The sequence below is a fragment of the Canis lupus genome, chromosome 34 (genome assembly GCF_048164855.1).
Source record: "Canis lupus baileyi chromosome 34, mCanLup2.hap1, whole genome shotgun sequence".
NCBI classification, from domain to species: Eukaryota; Metazoa; Chordata; class Mammalia; order Carnivora; family Canidae; genus Canis; species Canis lupus.
The window spans coordinates 8,378,175-8,403,244 of record NC_132871.1 but is presented as its reverse complement, the minus strand read 5'-3'; the positions used below and the strand labels follow the sequence as shown (position 1 = coordinate 8,403,244).

At 39.0% G+C, this 25,070-nt stretch overlaps 1 protein-coding gene across 3 annotated transcripts in view; it reads right to left on the bottom strand.

Moving 5' to 3' along the window:
* Positions 1-7,091: 7,091 nt before the first annotated feature.
* Positions 7,092-25,070, bottom strand: part of CCDC141 (coiled-coil domain containing 141) — a 180,655-nt gene continuing 162,676 nt past the window's right edge. The window contains exons 22-24 of one of the 3 annotated variants that reach the window (XM_072811090.1): positions 24,187-24,303; positions 8,601-8,685; positions 7,092-7,893 (exon numbers count right to left, since the gene is read on the bottom strand). In XM_072811090.1, coding sequence (XP_072667191.1) covers positions 7,850-7,893; positions 8,601-8,685; positions 24,187-24,303 — 246 coding nt within the window. In that variant the 3' untranslated portion in view covers positions 7,092-7,849. Of the gene's footprint in view, positions 7,894-8,600; positions 8,686-14,132; positions 14,276-24,186; positions 24,304-25,070 lie in introns of those variants that run through there. The other 2 variants (XM_072811092.1, XM_072811091.1) reach the window with 2 other exon arrangements.

Genomic DNA, 25,070 nt, shown 5'->3' with positions numbered 1-25,070 from the left:
TGACTTGCACTTGTACACTTTCCATGATACATTTTTAATTGTAATAGTAAATTAATATTTGTTCAAATATATAATGTGTTGCCATAGGTTTGAACAACAACTACAATGAGTTCTCTGCTTGAATATCCATTTCTAAGTTGTGGATGGGATCTTAACAGTACTTCATTGTTTATATAGTTATCTTTACAAAGCTTTTGATAAAATACAATTTCAGTACTTGGCTTTGTGGAACATCAGCTGGTTTTCTTTTAAGTGATAAAGTATAATACCATTCTGTTTTATATGACCAAAAGTCACCTTCAAGAACATGGAAATAAAGAAAGCACTTACAGTTAACATTTAGAAAATACAAAAGGATTAGTTTCATTGAAGTTTCCGATTAATGTAGGTGCCAAAGTAGTCATTTGTATTCTATCCCTCAATTAATTAGTAGACCAAGATATGATTTTATAGAACTGATTACTTTTAAAGGTATAACACAATGTCTGACATATTTTAGCTCTGGGTTCCATCAAAAAGTCTTAAAAATATACTAGCAGTATGAGCTCACCCTTGCTGATAGGAAAGTACTAATCCATGAAAGATACCTTCACTCTTGCAGTGTAGCGGAGTACCAGCTAATAAATCGTCCACTCTGGGATTTGATGTCAGAGGCTAAAAGGGTTCTTTTTCTTCTAATATTAAAATTGCTGTTGTTGAAGAAAGCTAAGCTCTACAATGGTATAATTACAATGTCTTTCTAATTTTTCTCCTTTGGTTTGTTGATAATGACAACAGCCAGCAAATGATCAAATTTTATTTATGTTCCACATCAAGTATCCCCTTGCTCTGGTGAGCATCATCTTCTTCAAATAATTTATCTCTTTTGAAATCCCCAAAATATCATAGAAAGCTGCAGGAAAAATCAAGTGTGAAATATTGCAAGTAGATGACAAATATCCATGATGTAACAAATTTATGGAAAAGGGACAAATTTATGTTGCCTGCCCTTATCCCTACTTCTGAAAATGCTTGATTCACTGTGATTCATTTGTTGCTAACTCCCTGCCTTTTTCCCAGATGTAGTTGTTGCAGACCTGCTTCTGATAAACTTGCGATGCTCACTAATTGGTTCCAAGAGTTTTTGGTAGATTCATTGGGATTTTTCTACATAGAAAATGATGCTGTCTGCAAATAAAGATAGTTTTATTTCTTCTTTTCCAAACTGCGAAACTTTTATTTTCTTTTCCTGTCTTATTCACTAGCTAGGACTTTCAGTACAATGTTGAGTAAGAGTTGTGAGAAGACCTTCTTACATTCTTCCCAATCTTAGGGGCAAAATGTCCAGTCTCTTGCCATTAAGTATGATGTTAATTACAGGATTTTTGTAGATGATCTTTATCAAGTTGAGGAAATTTCTTCTCTTGCTAGTTTTGAGAGTTTTTTTAAGTCATTATGAACACGTGCTGAATTTTGTCGAATGTTATTCCTGAATCAGTTGACATAGCATGTGATTTCTCTTGCCTGTAGATGTGGTGGATTGCACTGATTGATTTTTGAATATTGGACCAGCCTTGCATACCTGGGACAAATCCCACTGGTGCATATAATTTGACTTCTGCATTGTCGTACTTGACTTGTTTGTACTGTGTGGGGAATGTTCATGACTATATTCATGAGAGATATTGACTATAGTTTTCCTTTCTTTTAATATCTTTACCTGGTTTTAGTAGAAGAGCAATTCTGATCTCATGGAATGAGTTTTAAGTATTCTACTTCTATTTCTTGAAGAGATTGTGGTGAATTGGTATTATTCCTTCCATAAATATTTGGTAGGTTTACCAGTGAAACCATCTGCACATAGAACTTTCTTTTTTGGAAGTTTACTAATTATTGATTCAATAGCTTAAATAGATATTGGGTGATTCAGGCTATTTCTGCTTCTGTGAGCTTTGGTAGTTTATATTTTTCAAGGAATTGATACATCTCATCTCACTTATCAAATTTGTGGGCTTGGAGTTTCTTATAGCATTCCCTCATTAGGCTTTTAATATTTAACAGTCGTCAGTATTGAGGTATTTTTGTATATTCCAAAATATTTAAAAATTTCTCTTCAGTTTTATTTTTGACCCATGTGCTATTTAGAAGTGTACTGTTTAGTTTCCAAATATTTGTGAATATTTTCTAGCTATCTTTCTGATGTTTAATCCTGTTCTGATCTGAGAACATGCTTTGTATGGTTACTATTCTTTTAAATTTAAGTAAGGTGTGTCCTATGGGCAAGAATATGGTCTATCTTGGTGAATGCTCCCTGTGAGCTTAAGAAGAATGTGTATGTAAATTGGATCTAATTGATTGATAGTGCTCTTTAGGGTCATATATATCCTAATATTTAGGTGTTAGTAGTACCATCTATTGAACTCTCTTCTTTACACTGTGTCATACCGCACCTTCATCCTTTGGTTCACATTTCTAACCATGGCTTCCCTTTGTCTTTCCTTTTTTTTTTTTTTTTTTTTTTTTTTACCAAAGAAAGACTTAACTGGACTTTTCTAGAACATGGTCCTTGTGTTGGTTTCCTGATGCTACTATGACGAAGAACCATACACTGGGTTGCTTAAAACAACAGAAATTTATTCTTTCTCAGTTCTGAGGGTTAGAAGCCCAAAATCAAGGCATCAGCAGAAACATGAACTCTCTGAAGTCTCTGGGGGAAGAATAGTTTAGTGTCTCTTCTTGTTCCTTATGTTATAATATCTGGTGTTGCATAGCTTGCAGAAGCTGACAATGCCAACAATCTCTGTTTCTTTTATCACATGGCCTTTTCCTGTGTGTCTCCTTTGCCTCCATGTCTGTTATGGTCTTCTTATAAGAACACAAGTCACTGGGTTTAGGGCCACCCTGACGCTATTCAGTCCAGTCCAGTCCTCTACTTGGGTAACAAAAAATGTCATGCAGACACATTTTATTGCGGGCTCTCACTCCCTCCCAGAGGCTCCCCACATGCATTCATTTCCTGAATCTATGGGAAATTCACAGTGAGAGGGAGGATGAAACCCACAGCTGACACATCACCCTGATGTTTTGCTATTTTCCCCTTCCTGTCCTACATTCTGCAACACTTAGTGGAACATAGCATACAACTCTTCCAGATTAGTGCATATCCCATTTCCTCACAAGAATTTATTTTTTTTCTTATTTAATCTGATAACTGAGATCAGGATATGATGAGAAATTCTATTACTCCTTTGAGAGTAATAGAAATGATAAATATTCATTTCAAGAGGCATCTTCTGGAGCTACATTAACTGTAATCAAAGGTAGGCCTCTGGGAGTTGATGTGGCAATGGCTGCAAGAGAAGACACTTTGGAGCAGATGGGCATTTATTTTAGCCTTTCCGATCCTGCCAGGTAACTGGTTTCCTACTTTTGTCTCCATTTCCAGTGGCCCTGTTTGCCAATAGCTTGTTTGCATGTGGGTTTGAATTATACTTATTGCAAAGAAAGGCTCTCTGGCGTCATGAGAATAATATGGGTTGGAGACTATTCACCATGAATAAATTATGTTTCTTTTTATTTCATCCTTTGAATTTTTATCTTCAAAAGATTTCATTATATTATTTTTAATGCTAACAGGAGATAAAAATACCATTTTGTAGTTGTTTGGATCAATAAGGTTCTTGGAAAAGAACAGTTGTTGAATGTCAAAGGGAAAAGTTTATTTCATTAGCTAGGTCTGGAGCAGTTATTTCACAAGTATTGATATTTAAGTGGGTCCTAAATGGGAAAAGCCATAGCAGGGAGCCATCTGAATACAGATTGAAAACGTCAAAATATGTAACTATTATTGCTCTGGTTTAAAGAAAACTCAGGTTGGATAAATGTTTTCCAGCTATTTCTGTGGTTAAAATATATTTCTATTTCAGCCAGTCTTTATTGTGCTAATTAGAAATATATGCACACCAACATTCTTGTCTATACAACTCTTTGTATTCCTTTGTCCTTTTGGGAAAATGGGGTGTTAATTTTATGATATAAAAAGGAGAATCCAAAGAATTGGATTTGCCAGGTCCTGGCTTATACAAATGAAACTGCCATTAAACAGCAGAAATTGCTATGTGGCCAAACACTCAAACTCCAGGATCAAGAATTTGTTCATCTGGAGGAATGTCATGCATCCAACCTTCACCACTGCTTCTTGGGTTGATGATGCTCTATAAACTCTCACCAACATAAGGAGCAGTGATGTGGGGATTCATGGGTAAAAGCCAAATTAGCAGCTTTGTGCTTTCCATTTTAAGGCTGAATTCATACACAGCTGATAACATTCAAATCTCATCTCATGTAATGAGAGTAGAGAAAATGAATTGTTGTTGCTTTAAGCAGGACACTGTTTCATTTAGTGAATGCAAATCTTTTGGCTCTTTGATACAGTTCAAGATTCTGCTAATGGAAAACAGTCTGTCATGCTTTGGCATATGCATTGACATGCACAATATCAGAGCATACTAGGAGGATATAGTTTATCTTGTTTCAAATAACTTATTTCATGGACACACTTAAAATAATGTACGTACAACAGGAATGTCAAAAGCTTCAGATGGCGATTTCTAGTAGGGAACCGTCATAAATAAAAACAAAACAAGTGGAACAAGATGCAATATTTTTTCCTTTGTTCATTTGGAAATCAAAATCTAAATTCTTGGATTTGGCTTTTTTAATATTTACACATATGAATGAAATGCTCCTTGCAAATAAGCTCTGTACACAACCAGATAACTGAGATTATTGATTACTATAATAAAATACTGATAATTTGTGTAGTGTTCTGAAGACGTACATACATTCTGGCTTGGCATTTTGGACATAGTCGTTGTAGTATGCCTACAATGACTTCATGACTAGAAACTGATTCTGATTGGCCAACATCCATAATAAGAAGGAATAATCAGGTAACAAATACATCTTTTAACATTCTCCCACCCCCTCTCTCCAGAAAAAGAAAGAAAAAAACAAGCTAGATTTATCTTTGCTTACCTCTAACAACAATTCAAAAAATATTTTTGGGTATGACTATGTCTTAGGTGCTGGGAGTATAATGATGAACAGGGCTGTCACAGAGCTGGCCGACAAATATCTCACATTCTAGCCAGAGGAGACAGATGTTCAAACATGCAATTTCAATTCTATGTATCAAGGGACATGACATGGGCAGCTCAGGTGTTGACAACACACATGGCAGGAACATCTACACTGGACTTGATGGATCAGAAGGCTTCCTGGGAGAAGGTGTGTCTCAAACAGACCAAGGAGGATATGCAGGAGTTAAGCCACATAAAGATAGGTTAGACTATAGTAAGGGAGTTCTAGGAAGAAAGGACTGGAGAGAAGAAAGAACATGAGAAGTTAAAAACCTGAAGTAAAATTTCACTTTCTGGGGGGATCAGAAGGGATGGAACAGAGATTGGGAAGGGGAGGCCAGGTACTAAAGGGCTTTGTGTATCACTTGAAGAAATTTAAACCTGAGTCAAGTGGTTAGAAGGTTCTTGCAATAATCTGCTTTAAGGCTGCATCTTGATTATAAGTGATGGTTAGCATTACTGAATGAAATAACCAATCATTTACTGCTTCTTTTTCCGAAGGTTTTAGATATTTTAGAATACAGAGAGATTTGAATGGAAGGGTTCCTGCAGTAAATTTCTCTTGGAATTGAGCGTGAAAAAAATTTTTACTGCCAAATATTTATATACTTTTTATAAAATATTCAGAACTGGAAAGCTCAATGATTTTGCCTTTAAGGAAGCTTAAAACACATTTTGTGTTGTGTTTCTTCAAGGTGTCAAGTACATGTTCCTTCTAATCTTCTTTGTCATTCACATTTTCTTGTTGAGAATTTTTTAAATATTATTAACTGTCCAGAATTTTCTGTAGAAGAAATGGGCATAAACTATATATAAAGACATCATTTGAATTTCCTAGGTTTTTATTTTTAATAAATAATTTTAGTTCATACTTTTTTAAGGAGAATTCTTTGGTCAAGGCAGAAATCCTAGTAAAAGGAAAATCACACTTAAGTCTTTGGGATAAAAATACAACTAGAAGAATAACTGAATAGCTAATTACTCTTCACTACTGTGTAAATCACTAGATAGTCAACTGATAATCCAAAAGAATTGGTAGCTAGATAGGTAGGTAGGTATGAAAATGGATGGAGAGATAACCAGATAGATAGATGGATGGATGTTTGGATGGACAGATAGACTGATATATAGATAGACAGCTGAACTGTATCTTAAATATCAGCACAATGCTTTTTCCCAATATTTGAGCTCCAGGTGTGTGTACATACATGTGTGTATATACATATATTTGACATATATGTCAAATACATATTATATTTGGTATATGCATCAAATATATCAGGGGTTTATACCTTATTTAGTCATATGCCATGGATGGATAGAGATAACTATCCATCTATTTAGATGGATAGATCCCAAAGGATTAGCCTTTAACTGGCAACATGTAAAGCAAACAAGCAACCCCCATGCCCTAACAACCTGAAGCCACAAATTCAACGAAGTTGACAAAGTGGGAAGGGAAGTCTTACTAAATTAACAAAAAAGAGAGAGTGGGAAAAGAACTTGATACCTCGTTTTGCCTGCCTGCCCTCTTTGGACATGAATAGATTTTACTATTTAGTTTCTACATGGAAATAGCAATTAGGCAAATATGTTAAATATGTGAAAATGGACAAAAAGGATAGGAAACTTAAGAGACTATGAGTTTCCTAGGACATCATGTACATAAACTTTAAATAGGTTTCTGTCAAAATTGGAAGGAAATTAAGAGATTTAATTGTTTAATTAAAATGGTACACAGAAAAAATACGTTAACTTTACTCAAACACACATTTCATATATTCAGATAACATTCAGTAACTTTTTAATATTAACTTGAATATATTACTTAAATATTTTTATATTCTAGACAGTCTCGCAGCAACATAATGAATTTCTTCCCTTCATCAAAAATCTATAATAAATTATGCTTTCAACTAAAGATTTTGCCCTACCATGACAAGGCTATGTTTAAAACTTAAAAACAAATGCTTCTCTCATTTATGTTTATTTTTTAAAGGAACCAAAAAAAGTCTGCTTTTCTAAATAATATATTTCAGAAATGCATAGAACATTCTTCAATATTACAGTGATAATTATAAGAAAAGGATAGAATTCACCTTATTTTGTCTTATTACACTCTTTTCCCCCTTAGATAATACTAAGTGCATCCTTCTAGTTTCAATTTCAAGTCTTTGAAAAAGACGTAGTGTTAAGAAATTAGAAAGGAATTTAAACCCCAATTCATAAAACATCATCTTCCCACCTGAGAAAGGTTGGAAATCACAGACTAATAAATACCACTCCTTTAATATTCTAAAGAAACAGCATCTGAACAAGAATAGTGGGCAGAAAGCAGTGTAACGATAAATCGCATCAAACGATGTAATCCCTCTCAGCCTTCATAGGATGCTTTCCATTTTCCAAATCTTTATAAGACATGAAAACTCTCAATTGCCCGAGAGGTAGATGATGAACCCATTTTTCCAAATGGGAAACTGAGGCATTGAGTTGTCTTTACCACACGCTGTAAAAAATGGTCAGCAGCAGAATCAAGATAAGATGCAGGACGAAGGTTGCTCAAAACGTGACAGTGGCACAGCAGGAATTATGTTGGTCCATCTACAGCTTGTGCTCTGTTTTGCTCTATGACGTGCACCGCTGCTAGAACTTTGAAACTCCATCTGAAGTTGACAGCACATCTATTCTCCATTGTGAAACCCCGTGAGATCAGCATGAGGAATGATCATCTACAGTGGCCTCCTCAGACTTAGGAGGGTTGGGTAGGTTGAAACTACATAGAATGTATTTCAACAAATGAGATCAAGACATGAAACACAAAGAAAGGGCAGCTTATGCAATAAGGTAAATGGCAGCTTCACTTCAATATTTCTACTGTTATTCTACAAAGAGATGTCTATGAGTACAATTAAAAACACATTATCAAGCAATTGGATTTGAAATTTAACTCACATCTCTCCGCCGATGTGAGCCTTGATGTACATGCTCTTACATGTGGAGGGACTAAATATAGTGTGATTTTGCTGGGCTTTATATTGAACACATCTCTTTCTAGAATACAAAAATGTATGCGTATCCTCTACTAATAATTTACCAGGCTCCTCAAGTATACTGAAACGCTAAAGAAAATGTGATTATTTCACTGAGCAGCGTACTAGCCAAACAAACAAAATGGCCAGAGTTGGGGTAGACTTGGAAGAGAGATGCAGGAAGATGTGGGAGATGCAGGAAAATAAACAACTCCGGTGTCATTCTTTAGGCTCGTGAGAATGATGTCTGGGGGTGCCAACCCCGCAGTCACTGTGTGAGTACCCAGTACATTAGGGACACACTGATATAGATGACACACAGTGTTATCCAGTTTATTCTTGTGATTGGCGGCCTGTGGTTACCTGTCACGTGGAGGATGACATTGGAAGAGAGAATGCCACTAGAGTTTTGGGCCCGAGCCACATAGAGGCCTGCGTCTGCCTCACATACCTTTGGAATGAACACCGAATGTCTTGTCTCCTTGTGTAAAACCTGTAAGTGCCCATCTGCAGACAATTTCTGGCCCTTCTTGTACCTGAAGCAGAGAGTCAGTTTTGAAAGTCAGGATCACTGTATATTCACATCATTTCCAAGTTCTAAAAACCATTGCAAACAAGCCCATTACCACTGCGATATTCTCTTTCTAGTGTTAGCAGGAACTTTACAGCTACCACAGATTCCAATGGGGCTGTTCAATCTTCAAGCAGAGGTTGGAGACTTGTGGCCAGAGAAATGCTTGATTGGGTCAGACTGTATTTTCAAAAAAATTGAATTTTTTTTGACAACATTTAACAGTTGGAATATTGCATGTGAAAATTCAGATATCCTACTCCTAAAAAAAATCCCAGAACAGGGTGCCTGCCTGGGTCAGTTGGTTAAGTGTTGGTCTCCTGATTTTGGCTCAGTTCATGATCTCAGGGTCATGAGATTGAGCCCGATGTGGGACTCTGCACAGGGCCTGGAGCCTGCTCAGGATTCTCTGTTTCCCTCTGTATTCCCTCACCCCTCTCTCTCCCTCTCTAAACAAACAAACAAACAAACAAAACACACACACACACACACACAAACCCAGATCACCTGGTCACAGAGGGCCACCATTTGCTTATGGCAACAATTACCTACAGTGTGAAATGGCACCCCTCTGTTTGGCTTGTGTCATTCTTTCAGCCACTATGGAACAGCAGCTGTGACTTCTGGGAGTCCATATTGGAGTTAGGCTCATCCATCCCATCATATTCACCCCACAAGATCCATGTGAGAATTCCAATACGTTGTTTTAGAGGAAGCTACTTACACATTTCCTAGTGAAATGAGTTCATTTAATTTTTATGAATTAATTTCATTAGAAGAAAAATGACTTCTAATTACAAAAGGCATTTATGTAATTGGATTATTACTGTTGATGACATGTTTCTAAAAGTTTCCTATGAACATGAGTACTTAGCTGCCTCTTTTTAGAAAGCAAATAATTTATTTTGTATATTCTCGATTCTTGTTTATTTATACCCGTGTTCCTTCACCTAAGGAGTGGTAACAAACCTGAATAATTTTCTATTCCCATTGCCTATGTGATAATTTTGCATTTTCATGGGAGTCCAAAGAATGTAGGATTCTAAGAGCTTGCTAGGTGATAATTGAGCAAAATCATCGTAAATCCAAAAGCAAGATATTTTTTCACAATATGGTGATGATTCTTCAACAATAAATACTAGCCAAGTTATTTGTTGTGTGGACAAAACCAAGAAATACTGCAGACAACGTTTTTCTTTGGGGTGAACTGGTATTTAATAATGAGTAAAATATTTTCTAAATTCATAAATATGAAATTTCTGATCTATAAAAAACCATGCAATTGTAAAAACAATATAATAAAACAAAAGCACAAATGGCTGCACGGTAGCACAAATGCAGAATCTTTTAATAATAATATAATTTTAATAATATTAAATAATAATCTGAGAGACCCGAGTTTTCTCATAGATTCTTTAGTTAACCAACTCACACTTCAAGTATCATCAGTGGGCACACGCAGGAGTTGAAACTCTTAATTTAGTGTCTACTGAAATATTGTGATAAATAAATGCTATTTTACTTAGTTTAGGAGTATGAATTCAGTCTCATATATTTATAACTTTGTTCTCAGATAAATCTACTTACAGGTGAAAAATATCTAAATGTTTAGTAAAAACCCATGTAATCGAGAAAGCGAGAACTACTTTTAAAACAGTGATTCATAACCTGTATTCTTCAGTTTACTTTCTATTAAAACAAATATGCTAAAAAATAATGATGTCTCCAGAGGGAAATCCTATTGTTCACGGCTCAGTTATTACACCACCTTTCAAAAATGGGTTTATTACCTGTCACTGGGAGCAACTGTGAAAGAAATATTTTTATTCCCTCTCTCACACTGAAGACATTTATAGAAAGAAATCTTAGTGAAACAAACACAAATATTACAAAAATGATGGGTGACTCTGTTGGGAAGAGGGAAAAGATGAAATAGGCAAAAAGAAATGGGGGGGGGAACCCGATTCTTTTGCGTTTTAATTGAATATGGGAGGTTAGACTAAGAAAATGTCATGCTTATGTGGAAATAAGCAATAGGAAAGAATTTCAACCCACAATCTTCAGAAATGTGGAATGTTAAACTAATACCAGAAAGAAAAAAGAGGAAAAGGAGCCGCACAAGAGCACAGCTAAGCTACAGTGCTTTCGGAGTTGGTTAAGTCATGATTTTACGGGTTCCTTTCGTTGCTGGCGGGTGTTAGGCCTGAGCGCCTGCAGGGGGGCCGGGGGCTGGGGTGAGTCCTGAGGGCTGCAGTGCTGCACAACGTTAATCAGCTGCCCCCCCCCCCCGCCCCCAAGCTTTAAGTCAGCGCACCCAGAATGGTTGCTCGGTGGTTCAATGCGTGTATGACTTGTCATTATAGGCTACCCACCAGGTCAGTGTAGGCTCGGGAAATCCTGTAACTTCCACTTCCAAAGTCACTGGAGAACCTTCCGTGACAGTTACATTAGACAGGAGCCTGGAGAAACCGGGTGCCTGGCGCGCACGGCCGGCCCCAGCGCCGCCGGCTGCTGCGCCCTCCGCCTCCTCCCGCGGGGCCGCCGCCCGGGCCCCGAGCAGCCCGCCTCGGGGCGGGGGTGGGGTACCGGGGCCCTGCACGTGGTCCCGCGGCCCCCGCCAGCTCCCCCGGGCCGCCGCCGCGTGCACCGCGCCCCCTCGGCCCGAGGCTGCCCCGTGTCCCGGGCGTCCCGGGGGCCCCACCGCGAGCTCCGCTCGGGCCCGCGGGGACGCCGTCTGCACCGGGCCCCGAAGGCTTCCTCCCGCGGCCTCGGGAGCGGGGGCAGAGGCGGCGGGCGGCGGCCTGCGGCGGCTCCCGCGGAGGCCCGGGCCCGGGCGGGCGCGCTCCTCCTCCTCCGCGGCGGCGGCGGCGGGGCCCGGGGGCGGGGGGCGGCCCGGCGGCGGGGACGGGGGCGGGGCCGGGGGCCTGGGGCGCCGAGCGCGCGGGGCCTCCGCCGCCCACGCACCTGCTGCCCGCGCCTGCAAAACAGAAAAGCCAAGGCTTCGGGTGAGTCACGGAGGTGCGCGCCTAGGGCTCTCTAACTCCACCGGCGCCCGGGCCCGCGGGGGGTCAGGGCTGCGGCGGCGCACCTGGGCGCACCTGGGAGCACCTGTCCACGCGCCTGGACGCACCTGGGCGCACCTGTCCGCGCGCCTGGACGCACCTGGGAGCACCTGTCCGCGCGCCTGGGCGCACCTGGGCGCACCTGTCCGCGCGCCTGGACGCACCTGGGAGCACCTGTCCGCGCGCCTGGACGCACCTGGGCGCACCTGTCCGCGCGCCTGGGCGCACCTGGGAGCACCTCTCCGCGCGCCTGGACGCACCTGGGAGCACCTGTCCGCGCGCCTGGACGCACCTGGGGGCACCTGGGAGCACCTATCCGCGCGCCTGGGCGCCCCCGCCCGACCCCGGCTGGCAGGCCTCGCGGGGGCCGGGAGACACAGGCCTGCTCTCCGCCCGCAAGGCCCCCGGGTCCCCCAAGCCGTGAGCTGAGGACTCTCCCTCCACCAGCAATTTCTGCTCTGTTTTGTCTACACTGCGTGTGAGCACACAGTTCCGGACTCTCAGGGCTCCCGTGTGAGGTCATTCCCTACGACCCTGCCGAGAATAACCCCTCTGTCTTCCTTAGGAAAGCCATTCGTTACCATCACCATCACCATCATCATCATCATTATTATCATTATCATTATTATTTTTATTACTGTGGTTAAACGTACACAACATGAGATTTGCCGTTGCAGCGCACGGAGCGCACCCACACTGGCGCAGCCGCCCCCCCCCCCCCCCGGGTCGTCCCAGCGCGTGGCCGTCCTTCCAGCCCGGACCTGTACCCCTTCAACACAGAGGTCCCGCTCCCCACTCCCGCCAGCAAGTCCTACAGCCCGTCTTTAGCAATCTGACAACTCCAGTTACCTCATAAGGGGAAAGCTATTTATTTATTTACTTACTTACTTACTTATTTGGAAAGCCATTTTTATTTTTATTTTTACTTATTTTTTGGGAAAGCCATTTTTATTTTTATTTATTTATTTTTTATTTTTTGGGAAAGCCATTTTTATTTATTTTTTTATTTATTGGGAAAGCCATTTTTAATGACTGGTTTTATTTTCTTAAAGCCCCTTATTTTTATTCTTCCGCTGAAAACCACCAGTGGAGCGAGCACCTGTGTTGTACCAGGTTCCATGCTGGGATTGGTGAGCTGGGATGAGTGAGAGTAAAGACACAGCCTCTGTCCTCCCAGACAGAACAGCCTGCGTGGGAGGCAGACATGGATGGCACAATCCCACAGTATGGTCTTTCACAAGAGAACCCAAGATACAAAAGGGGGAGTGCCTGCCACGATCCCTCCATGCCATGGAGGGCGCCCCTCAGGCTAGGAGCCCAGAACAGCAGGACCTCACCTCCTGCTGCTGACGCCCACCTAGTATTTCTCCCCACTAACCCCTCTATCTCCCCAGTAACCTAGTATTTCTCCCCACTAACCCGTCTATCTCCCCACTACCCTAGTATTTCTCCCCCCTGACCCACATCCATCTCTGGCTTAAGAAGAAGCTCAAATATCCTATTGGGCATAGACTCCAAACTGAGTTCAAGCTGAAAGGGAACTCATCTAGCTCAACCTGTTAACCTGTTGTTTTAGCTTTTTTTTTTTTTTTTTTTGCCTTTCCTCAGTTTGGGGGTACATTTTTGCTTAGCAATTACCAGGTTTTGTCCCATTGCTACTGCTTGCACATAAGAACATTATGTCCTGCCTTGACTTTGAGTTCTTCATTTTAGCTCATAGTCCTACCCCTGACAAATACTTTATAATTTTTGAGAAATAAATGCGTTTTCAGGTGGAAGATGAGAAGCAAAAACAAAACGATGCTCCTTCCACTACCCCAGAGACACACACTATCCTTAGCCTTATAGCTTTAGAGAAAGTGGCTTCCTCCAGCCATTTAGTAGAAGTTTAAACTCTGGGTTTAAAAGCCAAAAGTTTTTAAAGGTTCTTGCCATTTAAAAAAAAAATTACTAAATAAACACATATCCAGTAGGAAATGCCCCTTCCTTCTGGTTTTCTTCCGGTTTAGCTCTGCCTTTATTTTCCTTCTCACAGGGACTTAGGTCCAACTTCCTGTTCAGTCTAGGAATCTCCTTGATGACAATCTAGTAGCTTCTGTTTGAATACTCTTTGGGAAAGAGCTTTCTTTGCAAAGAATTTTATGCTTTACTTGTGTTAAGAATCTCTTCCTGTATTTAGCAAGGATATGCCTTCACTGAGTATCCAACAGTGGATCTGAACTGGCCTCCTGGGGCGACATAGATGACTAACTATTCTCCTATTTCCACAGCCCTTTGACTTTTTGGAGAATTGGTGCCACAACCTCTCAGTCTCTTTCTTTGTACCAAAACCTCCAGGTCTTCTTCGGCCTTGGTTGTAGAACTTTTATCATCCTGGTCAACTTTACAGAAGTCCCACTCCTACTGGGCTATCAGCTCCTTCACAGCAGGGACATTTGTTGATTTGAGGATCTTCCATGGCCAGGCAACTTCTTAGTGACTTCTTTGGGTAACCTGTGTCTCTCCAGAGAAGAAGAATGTTGAAGAATTGTCTGAAAATTTGCAACAAGCTTAGGAGAGAAACCTGAATAAAAATCCAGTCTAGTCTTCTCACTCCCCCCTCCCTCTTGGGGAGGAGATGACTTTGCCAACTGCAGGTTTAGACTGAGCATGTTCAGCTCTGACTTTTTGAGGCCTCTCTTGTGCATCTGCCTTTCACCAAATGTGTGTATTCACACTAGCTCTAAAGTTTGAAAAGCCCTGAACAGAAAGCCTGTGGCTGTTTAGCTGTGTACCCAAGTGTCTGGGTAGGCAAAGCTATCTAAATCAGCGATTAAGTTTTAGGAGACCCCCTAGAAAAGTCCAAGCCATTTCTCTGAGCCAGCTTTGACTAGTTACTGATTCCTGACTCCTCTCTTTCAGATGGTGCTGAACTCACAAGGGAATCCAAGAATATTATGTTTTTGTATTTACTGCCTACAATTCCTAATGTAGAAAAATACTGTCCACAGAAAAGAACACTACCAGATAATTTCTACTGACAATAAGAGAGACGGAGTATTATCAAATCTTTTTCTAGAAACATTTCAACTTATTTATGTTCCCCCTAAATGTTTATTTCCAAGATTTATTTACTTTCAGATGGGAACTAATCAGTGGACCAACATCTCCTTGATCTATGTGATATATTTTTAGTGATTATATTCATCCTTTTTTTGTTTTTGTTTTTATAAGAACTAGGTGTGGTGGGCAGCCTGGGTGGCTCAGTGGTTTGGCACCTGCCTTTGGCCCAGAGTGTGATCCTGGAGTCCCGGGATCGAGTCCCATGTCAGACTCCCTGCATGGGGCCTGCTTCTCCCTCCGCCTCTCTCTCTCTCTCTCTCTCAAGAATAAAGAAATAAAATATTAAAAAAAAAAAAAGAACTAGGTGTGGCTATTGACTCATACTGAGTTTTTAATCAGCTAAAATTCTCTACCTCTTCTAGTAATGCCATTGACAAAAATGTTGAACACAGCAGAGTTCAGGTCAAAGTCAGATGTCTCCCCAAGGCAAAGCAAACTGTCTTCCAGGTTGACACAGTAGAACAATCTAACATTCCTGGAACACTTATAACCCAACCAAACTTATTCAGTTCATTTCTTTCCACCTACTTTAAGAGAGAGAGATCATGAATGGGTTTATCAAATGACTTTTTGAAATCACAATACATTTTGCCTATGGCACTAACCTAGGATTATCCATTAAATAATCATCTCACCAAATAAAATAAGGTGAATTTAATGCAATTTATCCTGAGTCAATCCATGTTGGCTCTTGGTACTTCTGCCTTTATTTCCAAAAGCAAATAAATAAGCTTTCAGTTTTTTAAGTCATTATGGAATTCTACAAAACATCCTTTTTAATTAATTAATTAATTTTTAAAATTCAAGTATAATTAGCCTACAGCATTATATTAGTAATGTGCTGTATGTACGAGATGGTAGCTACACTTGTGGTGAGCAGAGCATAACATATAAAGTTGTTGAACCACAATGTTGTACACCTGAAACTAAAGTAACATTGTGTGCCAACTTTACTTCAACTTAAAAAAATAATAAATTACAAGGCAAATGATAGAAAAGGATTTACGATAGATATTTTTGATGCTGCCAACTGCAAGTAAGCATTAACACTACGTGCCAGCCATTATTTTTTTCTTTTTTTGCAGTTATGTACTTTATGCAGGCAGGGGGATCCAGACAATTCTCTCTGTGGGGTGAGAGAGTATTTATTAACCCATGGGTCTTACATTCTACTCCAATTGACCCCCATATCAGTCTGGTTCTAAGACTGTAGGGAGAGTTAACTAATTGATTCTTAAATTTTTAAATTGTCTCCTGTATGCTATAGTACCTCTAAACTGAACTCTTAGATCATGTATATTGAGGGTAACTTTGAAACATAAATTTGTTTTATATTATCTGTTCTTCTTGGGGTGCAAAAAATTATCACCATGAAGTGGGGGAATGATGCCTTCATTGCCTGTGTGTCCCTGGCTCTGAGTCATACAGGAATGGATTGTTATATCTCCTTGCCAAAATGAAAGATTCTATGTAAGTATGTAGTTTAAATGAGCTCAGTTCAGAGAAGGCTCCCAAGCTCCCCGCTTTTGCGGGCAGTATCTTTAACGTATGAGAATTAACTAGTACACCTGAGTCTTAAACTGGCAACATCATTTCCCAGCTATGATTTCCTTTGTGGCCCGGGAAAGCTCCTAAATTACAGATTTACTTCATAGAATTAAAAATCCCTATTAATATTTTTTAAAAAAGCACTTCCATGCTATTGCTTTATTAATCATCGTGTAAACAGATGAAGGGAAAGAGGGAAAAGGGTCAGCATGGGAATCTGCAGTATCATTACAAAGCAGCTCATTTATATGCAGCACTTCCTTGGAGCTCCCTGTAGGTCTTGTGGAAAAAGTGAACACGTCTGAAATTTAGGAGAATGGGGCTGCCCATCCCGTTCTGACTGTACTTTCTGGGATTTGTGGAGGGCAAAATATTTGATCTCTTAGTCTCAATTTCCTCAACTGTAAAATAAGATTTGATTAGATGATTGCTAAATTCCTCCTAGCACTTGAATTCTATGACGCTAAATGTGGGCATTGCAAGCCTGCATCCTCTATTGAATAAAGTTCTGTGATTTCATGGGAATCTCTTTATGGTCTTGGTGCCCATTTAACCTTAGGAGTTTTCAGATATTACTGTGGATATTACAGCCCTCGCCTTGGAGGTAAAATATCATCACTAATCTGTGAGCAGTGCAATGGGCACTGCATTTACTAGCAGTGCAATAGGCGCTACCTAATTCCACGTGCTGCATTTTTGGGTTTGAAAAATAAGAAGCACTTTATTATCTCCAAGAGAAAATTCTGTGATGAATGTATTCGTGTAGTAGTCTGGTGGAATTGTTCTCTTTTTAAAAAGTTTTTGTTTAAATTCCAGTTAGTTAACACACAGTGTAATATTAGTTTCAGGTAGAAAAATCTAGTGAGATGCAACACTTCCATACAATCCCTGGTGCTCTCACAAGTTCATGGTGAACCCCCATCACCTACTTCACCCATCCCCCCACTCACCTCCCCTCTGGTAACCAGCAGTTTGTTCTCTATGGTTAAGAGTCTATCTCTTGGTTTGCCTCTCTCTCTTTTTTCTCCCTATGTTGGTTTATTGTGTTTCTTAAGTTCCACATATGAGTGAATTCATATGATATTTGTCTTTCTCTGACTTAGTTCACCTAGCATAACACTCTCTAGCTCCATCCATGTCCTTGCAAGTGGCAAGATTTCATTCTTTTTTATGGCTGAATAATATTCCATAATGAAACACACACACACACACACACACACACACACACACACACACACATAGCAATCTATCTTTCTACCTCACAACTTCTTTCTCCATTCATCAGTTGATGGACACTTGAGCTGTTTCCATAACATAGGGGCATAGTGGTAGTTCTATTTTTAACTTTTTGAGGAGCTTGCATTCTGTTTTCCAGAGTGGCTGCACCAGTTTGCATTCCCACCAATAGTGCAAGGGGGTTTCCCTTTCTCTGCATCCTTGCCAACGCCTGTTGTTTCCTGTGTTGTTAATTTTAGCCATTCTGACTTGTGTGAGGTGATATCTGATTCTAGTTTTGCTGTATATTTCTCTGGTGATGAGTGATGTTGAGCATCTTTTCATGGTTCTATGAGCCATTTGTATGTCTTCTTTGGAAAAATGTCTATTCATGTCTCCTGCCCATTTTTTAACTATATCATTTGGTTTTTGGGTGTTGAGTTTGATAAATTCTTTGTCGATTTTGGATACTAACCCTTTATCAGATATGTCATTTGCAATTTTCTTCTCCCATTTGGTAGGGTGCCTTTTAGTTTTGCTGATTGTTTCCTTTGCTGTGCAGAAGCTTTTTACTTTGATGTACTCCCAATAGTTCACTTTTGCTTTTTTTTTTTTTCCCCTCGCCTCGGGTGACATATCTAGAAAAGATGCTATGGCCGACGTCAAAGAGATTACTGGCTGTGTTCTCCCTAGGATTTTTTTTTTCTCCCTAGGATTTTAATGGCTTTTTGTCTCATATTTAGATCTTTCATCCATTTTGAATTTATTTTTGTGTATGATGCAAAAAGTGGCCCAGTTTCACTCTTTTGCATGTTGCTGTTCAGTTTTCCCAGCACCATTTGTTGAAGAGACTATTTTTCCATTAGATATTCTTGCCTGCTTTGTTGAAAATTGACCATGTAGGTATGGGATCATCTCTGGGTTTTCTATTCTGTTCTATTGATCTATGTGTCTATTTTTGTGCCAGTACCATATTGCTTTAATCACTTCAGTTTTGCAGTGTAACTTGAAGTTTGGAATTGTGATGTCTCCAGCTTTGCTTTTCTTTTTCAAGGTTGCTTTGGCTATTTGGGTCTTTTGTGTTTCTATGCAAATTTTAGGATGTTTTGTTCTAGTTCTATGAAAACTGCTCTTGGTATTTTGATAGGGATTCCTTTATTTCTGTAGATTGCTTTGGGTAATATAGACAATACTGGTCTTGAACTCACAACCCTGAGATCAAAACCTGAACTGAAATCAAGAGCTAGATGCTTAACTGACTGAGCCACCCAGGTGCCCCAGGTAGCGTAGACATTTTAACAATATTTATTCTTCCAATCTATGAGCATGGAATGTCTATTTCTTTCTGTCATTTTCAATTTCTTTCATCAGTATTTTATAGTTTTTGGAGTATAGGTCTTTCACTTCTTTGGTTAGGTTTCTTTCTAGGTATATTATTGTTTTTAGTGCAATTGCAAATGGGATTGGTTCCTTAATTTCTCTTTCTGCTGCTTCATTATTGGTGTATAGAAATGCAACAGATTTCTGTATTTGATTTCATATTCTGCAACTTTACTGAATTAGTTTATGAGTTCTAGCAGTTTTTTGGTAGAGTCATTTGGATTTGCTATATAATGTATCATGCCATCTGCAAATAGTAAAAGTTTGACTCCTTCCTTGCTGATTTGGATGCTTTTATTTCTTCTTGTTGTGTGATTGCTGAGACTACAACTTCCAGTATTATGTTAAATAACAGTGATGAGAATAGACATCCCTGTCTTATTCCTGACTATATAGGGAAAGCTCTCAGTTTTTTCCCATTGAAGACAATATTGGCTGTGGGAGTTTTCACATAGGGCCCTTTGTTAAGGTAATATTCCCTCTAAACTTACTGTGTTGAAGATTTTTATCATGAATGGATATTGTACTTTGTCAGATGCTTTTACTGCAACTATTGAAATGGTCATTTAGTTCTTATCTTTCTTTTATTAATGTGGTATATCACATTGATTTGTGAATACTGAACCATCCTTGCAACCCAGGAATAAATCCCACTTGATCATGGTGAATGATTTTTTTTTTAATGCATTGTTGGATTGTGTTTCTTCTATTTTATTGAGATTTTTTTGCATCCATGTTCATCAGGGACATTGGCCTGTAGTTCTCTTTTTTGGTGCAGTCTTTAACTGGTTTTGGTATCAGGGTAATGCTGGCCCCATAGGACGAATTAAGAAGTTTTAATTAAGAAGAATTAAGAAGTTTTCCTTCCTTTTCTATTTTTTGTAATAGTTTGAGTAGAATAGGTACTAACTCTTCTTTAAATGTTTGATAGAATTTGCGTGTGAAGCCATCTGGCCCTGGACTTTTGTTTTTTGGGATTTTTTTGGTTACTGATTCCATTTCTTTGCTGGTTATCAGTCTGTTAAAGTTTTCTACTTCTTCCTGTTTCAGTCTTGGTAATTCATATGTTTCTAGGAATTTATCCATCTCCTCTAGGTTGTCCAGTTTGTTATCATATAGTTTTTCATAATATTCTCTTATACTTCTATGGTGTTGGTTGTTATTTTTCCTGTCTCACTTGTGATTTTATTTATTTGAGTCCTTTCTCTTCTTTTTGGTAAGTCTGGCTATACTTACCAAGTTATGTTATTAATTTTTCATTAGTTTAAGAATCAGCTCCTGGTTTCATTGATCTGTTCTTTTGTTTTGGTTTTTTAGTTTCTGTTCATCTATTTCTGCTCTAATCTTTATTATTTCCTTCCTTCTGCTGGATTTAGGCCTCATTTGTTCTTTTTTTTTTCTAGCTCCTTTAAGGTTAGGCTGTTTATTCAAGATTTTTCTTGCTTCTTGAAGTAGTCCTATATTGCTATTGTTGTATTATTATCAAATTATCAATATAATTTCTTTATATTCATTTTTAATTGTTTTATATATTTGGGTGTTCCCATGTTGGATGCATAAATATTTACAATTGTTATATCTTCTTGTTGGATTGTCCCCTTTATGATTACATCACGCCCTTCTTTGTCTATTGCTACAGTCTTTGTTTTAAAGTCTAATTTGTCTGATACAAGTATTGATACTCTGGCTTTCTTTTGACATCCATTTGCATGCTAAATGTTTCTCCATCCCTTCACTTCAACCTGCAGGTGTCTTTAGGTCTAAAATGAGTCTTTTGTAGCCAGGATATAATGGGTCTTTTTTTAAAATCCATTATGACATCATAAGTGTTTTGACTGGAGGGTTTACCCCATTTATTCAAAGTAATTGTTGATAGATATGTATTTATTGCCATTTTATTATTTGTTTTGTCATTGTTTCTGGATATTTTCTCTGATCCTTTCATGTCTTTGTCATTTTTGGTCTCTCCTTTACACTCAAAGGTCCCCTTTAATGTTTCTTTCAGGGCTGGTTTAGTGGTCATGAATCGCTTTAGTTTTTGTTTGGGAAACTCTATCTTTCCTTCTAGTCTGAATGATAGCCTTGCTGGATAGAGTATTCTTGGCTGCAGATTTTGTCCCATTCTGCATGTTGACTATATCATGCCACTCCCTTCTGAATTACCATTTTTCTGTTGAGAAATCTCTAACTAGCCTTATGGATTTACTCTTGTAAGTTAAGGACTTCTTTAGCTGCTTTTAAGATTGTTTCTTTATTGCTATATTTTGCAAATGTAATGGCAATATGTCTTGGTGTTGGCAATATGCCTGCTTTTGTTGATTTTGATGGAAGTTCCCTGTGCTTCCTGGATCTGGATATCTGTTTCCTTCCCCAGATTAGGGAAGTTTTTAGCTTTTTTTTTTTTAAGATTTTTTATTTATTTACTCAAAAGTGAGAGAGCACAAGTGGGGGGAGGAACAGAAGGGGAGGGAGAAGCAGGCTCCCCCTGAGTAGGGAGCCTGATGCAGGGTTCGATCCCAGGACCCTAGGATCATGACCTGAGCTGAAGGCAGACACTTAACTAACTGAGCCATCTAGGCTCCCACTATTATTTCTTCCAATATGTTTTCTTGCCCCTTTTTTTCTTTCTTCTTCTGAGATTCCTAGAATATGAATGTTACTACGTTTGATGGAGTCATTGAGTTCCCTAAATCTATTCTTGTGTTGCATAATTCTCTTTCTCTCTTTTGTTCAGCTTCATTATTTTCCAGTATTTTGTCTTCTAGGTCACTAATTCATTCCTCTGCTTCTTCTAGCCTGCTGTTCATTACATCAAGCCTGTTTCCAATCCCATAAAACAGTCCCTTTTGTTTTCTAAGCCAAGGTTTTTGGGGAAAAGTTCTCCTTGTGCATTCTCCTGTGTGCTCCTCTCTCTCACCCGTCTCAGCAACTATAGCCACTTGCCCTCCACAGCACCTGTGATCTGCTTCTCCCCTAAACCACATCTTCATACTTCCTACCTTCTTTGATACGGCCTCTTCTCTCCCTTTAGTTGTGGAGTTTATTCAGTAAGTCTTCAGGTCAGTTTCTGGGGTGTTTAGGACGATTTGATAGTTATCTAGTTGTGTTCATGGGACCAGAGGAGCCTAGGGCCCTCCTACTCTGCTGCCATCTTCCTCCAACTACACATTTCTAGAATTGTTCTTTTGAGCCAAATAACTTTCCAAGGATGATCAATACCATTTGGGGTATCAGAATTGGACACAGTGATTCCCCGCTAAGCTCTTTTTTTTTTTGTTTTAACTTGGTGATTTTTGTTATCTGTTCACATGGTTTTTTTGAGAATCATTGCATAGGACCCATAATATAAATGATAGAGACAATAAAAAGGTAAATGTGGTTGAGCTGTTTAAAAGGGAAATTACTGCCATCCTTTCATTTTGCTCTCTGTGCCCAACTACACCAGAATGTATATGTGAAATGATGTCAGTGAGAGTTCTTGGGAGCTATAATAGGGAACCTTCACTTTTATACCAAATGACAGATGACCTTTTAACTTATATTAAAATAAAGCATATTTCTCAATGAAAATAAATCTTGCATTTATATTTAAAGGAATCTGTTCCTCTAATTTTTTCTTAAGAGAAATAAATAAAAGCAAGAAAATCCATATTATTAAGTACAAATGATCATGGTTTGCTTTGGTAGCAATGATTTTCACTTCAGTTCTTAGTACATGTGTGTGGTTGACAATGTAGAAAATGTGCAGAATTTTAAAAATAAGTTGAATTAAGTATCTCTTAGAAACTTAGTTAAGAAAATGTGATGCATTTAATGTTATTCTTTACTATTTCAAGTAGTGGGTCTCAATCAAGGGTGATTTTGCTGTCCAGGAAACATTTGACAATGTCTGTGGACATTGGTTGTGACAACTGGGAGGAGAAGGGGGGGAGGTGGTGGTGGCTGCCACTGGCATCTAGTTGATAGAGGCCAGGAATGTTGCTAAACAGGACAGCTCTCCACAACAAAGAATTCTCTGGGCCAAAGTGTCAATAGTGCTGAGATTGAGTAACACTGATAGACCAATCATAGTAACAAAAGACCATCTGATTTAAGACATGTGATCAAAGTTTGGCAGCTTTCCTTTGCCTCAGAATAGAACCAGGGTTTAAATGCTTCAAGACCATGCAGCAAAAAATTCCATTTGCATAATGATACTTGCTTCTTGGAGACTGTATATATGTAGTAGACCTTGACATAGATTTAGCCTGTGGAAAAGGTTTTAGAAGGTTATATAGAAAATCTAAGAATTGTACTGACTTCAAAGAAAGATAAAACTTTCTCCATGAGATAACTACAAGTGGAGAGATATTTATTTTAAATTCTCATGTCACAGGAAGTATACTTTATTAATTTGGGAGCAGTTGAGAATAACGTTGACTCTTTGTTCCTTCAGTTCCTTGGGAGGGAGAGAAACATTGGAAGCAAACTTGGCAAAGCAAAAAGATAGGAACTAATTATAGTCCGGCAGCTATGAATAGAGAGTGAGCAACTTACACCAAAAATCTATATAATAACACTTTTGAAGTCATGAAACATTTGCATTTTGTGAATATTTGCAGTTTTTGCTACAAGTTTAATTTATCTGTAATATACAGATTTTAAATATTTCTCTACTTTAGCATTTATATTTCAGTTGGATTCTATGTTTTAATATATATCTGGAAATATCATCTTTCTGGGAACAAGACACAAGATAATTTCATGTATTAAGGTTTTCTGGTGGGTAGTGTAAAATAGCAGAACCACAGCTTGATGGTATGATAGAGAGAAGTCAAACTTGAAGTTGGGGTTGACTATAAAAGGAAAATGGCAAATGCAGCTAAAGGTGGGAGAAATAGAAGTGGTTTGGGGTGACAGTATGGTGACTGAATGGCTGTCCAAATACCACTGTGCAATGCTGTGGTCCCACTATTAAATAGGAGGCACTCTAAGGGAAATAGCATAGGTGGAAGAAGAAGGACTAAGTAAAGGGTAGAAAGGAAGTACAGTGCACATTGCATTTACATTGAAAGATTTGATTCAGCTAGACAAGAAGGCTTTAATTCACTTTTTTTTTCAATGAACAAGGACTCTAACCTCAAAATGAAGTGAATAGTTGAAATCATAGTTTTGTTTACCTTATTCCTTTCTTCATTGAATAGTGTCTGCTTATTTCTCGCTGGTTCTTTCAGCAGGTCGATGAAGTCATCATGGAAATCTTCCTGATTCACATTTGTCTTTAAAATGTCTCCCTGCTGTACAAAGCAATGGTTAGTGAGAGCTTGGCCAGGGAAGTTGGAAGCACAGTGCTACATAAGAACTACTTGAAAGAAAACCTAGGCCACTTGGAGCCTTTCAGCAAATGTATTCCACAAGAGACTGACTACTCTCATGATGTGATTTACAAAATTATCTTGTCAAGTGCACAGTTCCCCATCTACCTCGCTCTTTTGATAAAGTCCATTGCCAATAAAAATTGGTTGTTCAAAGGCCCAGCCAGAACAAAGTCATTAGTGAAGTAGGATGTACCTAGAGGAATGCTCTCTAGAGAAAGGATCATTGTGCATGGCGGTCTAAGCCATTAGGAGAGTCTGCGGGAGCAGTGATGAGGAGAAATGTCTGAAGATTTTGGTGGAGAACAAAGAGGAAATCCCAAGAATTTACATAAGCAAATGTTTGAGAGATTCGTGAAGAGAGGAAGAAAATATCACTGGGTGTGATAAAGAAAAAAAAATGAGAACAAAACATGAAAGCCACGCTTAATGTGGGTGATGATATCTTGCTCATTATTATTATTATTTCATGGAGCTGTTTTAGTCATGGAAGTACAGGGTTTGCAAGCTGCTGGGGAGCCCCTGTGAGGGCTGAGAAGACTTGGTAAAGGTGAAAGGAGCCTCAGGTAAACCAAGTTTAGGATGATTGATTACACCACACCAGAACATTCTCTATTCCACCCAGACATGGTCATTAGATGGGCCTTAAAGAAATAGCACACTCCTCAAAGTCCACATGCTAATGAACT